This window comes from Pygoscelis adeliae, unplaced genomic scaffold, assembly GCF_000699105.1.
Source record: "Pygoscelis adeliae isolate BGI_AS28 unplaced genomic scaffold, ASM69910v1 Scaffold166, whole genome shotgun sequence".
NCBI lineage: Eukaryota > Metazoa > Chordata > Aves > Sphenisciformes > Spheniscidae > Pygoscelis > Pygoscelis adeliae.
The window spans coordinates 5,218,376-5,221,383 of NW_008825156.1; the positions used below are offsets into that span (position 1 = coordinate 5,218,376).

Consider the following 3,008-nt stretch of genomic DNA (forward strand, 5'->3'; position numbering starts at 1 on the left):
GTTAGCAATCGCAGAGGGAAGAGGGGGAAAGAGGTACTTTGGAGCCTTTGTAATAAAGGGTGACATTTAAAAGAAATTCCTGAAAATGAAAACTAGGCAGTACTAAGCTTTTCCATGAGAGAAGCTAGGGTAAAGTAGGGGTTTGATGACAAATACTCATCCTAGAGACTCCAAGGCCAACCCAGCACTCCTACCTGTGCAGCCCAGAGCCGTGACTTGCCTCTGCCAGAAGGGACATTTGAGATAATCTAGCCCTAGTATCGGCATGGAGTTTGGGAGCATCCCTCTCCTGCCCGGCCTTCACCAGCAGGCTGAAGAAAGCTGAGCCTGAGGGCTGAGCCTGGCAGCACCCCGCAACACTTCAGAGTCTGGAGACAAACCCCACGAACAACCAGCAATTTCAGCTGTGTGAAGAGAGACCATCTGGAGGAAGGAACGTATCAGCTCTGCAAAACAGTCACATGCTGCTGACCGGGAATCACAGCTGTTGCAGAAGCATGTTCAAGAGTGGCAAAACAAGACTGGGCAACTGAAAGATTTAGGTGGCTTCAGGAAAGGAGCCCAAGGCCGGGAGCCACTAGATGTCACTGCCGCCTCGGCGCTGCCACCACGCCTGTGGACGCCACCAATATTAATAGGAGAGTTTCCTACCTGGAACAAACACCGCCTCTGCCTTCAATAACGTGATCGAGTAAAGCCACCTGTGCTACAAACTGCTCGCCCAGGGGGGCCGCAACCCCATTCATCCCCATGAACTAAACCACTGTCAGAGGGCATGGAAGGAGAATCAGGCCCCAGTTTGCATGGTCTCGCATCCACACACGCACCAAGTATGGCTGCTTCATTAGTGATCCCACTGTGACTTTTGTTTTAGGGCAAGAGAGTGATGAATTTTTAAGTCAGGCTTTTAACTTGACCTTTACAGAATTAGATTCTACATCTTCCCACAAGTTTTGCCATCTCTCTCCCATCACTATCTCTCTCACACCTTCACACGAGCTGAAGCGTTGTCTCCTAGTTTCATCTTTGGGAAACACAACCACAAGTCCAGAACATGCACCCCAGCACAGCCCTCGGGCCCTGGGCAGTCACTATAGCCCCACTAAAGCAGTGAGAACAATCAGCACTTTCAGGCCTGTCTTGGACAAGGATGGATGGATGCATCAGAAGGCGACACGGCATCACATCTGGCTCTGTGGGCTGCCATTCTGCCTATAATCACCAACAAACAGGGCGCTGGAAAGATTTTTCACAGCCCTCCCAGATTCGGCTAGCTACAGGTAGCCCGAGAGAAAACTTTGTGCATGACCCTTTATTATACTCCTTGACGTGCATTTTTCACTGGGTAAAACCCAGCAGAAATACACAAGCCCCACTCAAATTTTCACCACCAAGATTCCCCATTAATTACACAAAAACTACAGAGATTTGTTCCTAGTGTTGGAAAGGGCTCATCTAGAGTATTTTTCTCCTTTCCGCCCCTTCTCTTTCTCCTTCTTCTTTGCTGTCCCCAGTTTTGAGCCTGTCAGAAACCTGATTGAAGCAAAATAACGTCAGTTTGCCAGAGGAGGTCCAGTTTTCATCGTCTGTGTTCTGCAAAGAGGGTAGATCCTGAAAGAACACTGAAGCGGTTTGTTTTATTCAGCAGCAGCTGTGCTGCATACAACCGTGGCCAGATCTAGGTACTTCCATGCATCACCCAGGTCAGCCTAATAAACCAGCCTGTCACGCCAGCAGGCTGTAAGCCCCAGACAGGTAGCATGGATCAAACATTTCCCCTATTTTATGGGCAAAGGTATAAATTAGTTTGTGTTTGTGTGTGTAACTGTGTCCTCACCGCTGGTTGCAGAGCTGACAGGCAAAGCAGTCCAAATGGTAAACATTATCTCTGGCCCTCATCACCATCTCAAAGGCAGGGATCAGTTTACTGCAGGCAGCACAATTCCCGGTGGTACCAAAGAGCCTGCCAAAGAAGCACAATCATTAGAAGCCATTTTAATTAAATGGTGGAAGGACTAATTAAGTGTAATTAGCAGTATCAAATACTGTATTGCACCAATAAATAGAAGTTGCAGTCTCCATTTCGCTGACCAACCAGTGTGCGGGAGCTTGGGATAAAACTGCCTGGTGAGCAGGCTCCGATTGTCAAGATGAAACTTCATTTGGTTTGCAAGCCTAGGGCTAATTTGCTGTCTAATGGAGAAAAGCATTAAACACTTAGAGCACTATTTTGGGGCTCACAAAATTTCAGTCAAAAACTATTTGCTTCTCTGCAGTGGTAGGGTAGAGGTGCTCAGAGCTGCCCGTTCTTCTCTGCATGTGCTTGTCCCGTCTGCGCTTGGCCACAACCTAATGGAGGGATAGGCTGGCAGCCTCTCGCAGCAAGACGCAGAAGACCTGCAAATTTTGCCAACCCTGGCAGGCAATGCTATAATATAGCTCAGGAAGAACCTCACTTACCTGCTGTTTAAAACCAAAAAGCACAATTTCTCTTGCAATGAGTACAACAGCATTTTGCAAGGCATCTCAGAGAGCAAGCCCTCCTCCCTGGCTGTGCCCCCCTCCTCCCGACTCCATGTCCCTCCTGGGAGCCAGCTAAGCCCTTCCACCGTGGCCCAAACAGCATGCTCAGCCATTCCACTTCAGCTCCCTGGTCCTTGAGGACAGCCCTTCAGCACTGGAAGCTTTGCCATTTTCATCTTGGCTTTCACTATCTGTCTCCCCAGATGTCTGCTGCTGTTACAGCTCCTGCCGGGGGACTCAACCAAGACTGCAGCATTCTTCCCCTGGCCCGCTTCTCCAAGATGTCCCTGCAGACCCCTGTGTGCGCCAGAGGCAGTACCCCACTGTGACGATAAAGCCAGACGAACCAGCCGGGGCATGAATCAACAGGCTGACTAACCAAATTTCACCCGAGACCGTGGTCAATGCGCATGTGGTTAGTGACTTTGCTTAGGAGATGATAAAAATCGTATTCTTGGGGCGATGAGCCTCAAGATGTACGGTTC

At 49.3% G+C, this 3,008-nt stretch overlaps 1 protein-coding gene across 1 annotated transcript in view; it reads right to left on the minus strand.

Annotated features, from left to right (window-relative positions):
- The window catches only part of LMO1 (LIM domain only 1 (rhombotin 1)), a 57,206-nt gene that overhangs the window by 3,333 nt on the left and 50,865 nt on the right, over window positions 1–3,008 (minus strand). The window contains exon 3 of the mRNA XM_009328561.1: window positions 1,838–1,963. Within this exon, the coding sequence (XP_009326836.1) occupies window positions 1,838–1,963 (126 nt within the window). The remainder of the gene's footprint in view (window positions 1–1,837; window positions 1,964–3,008) is intronic.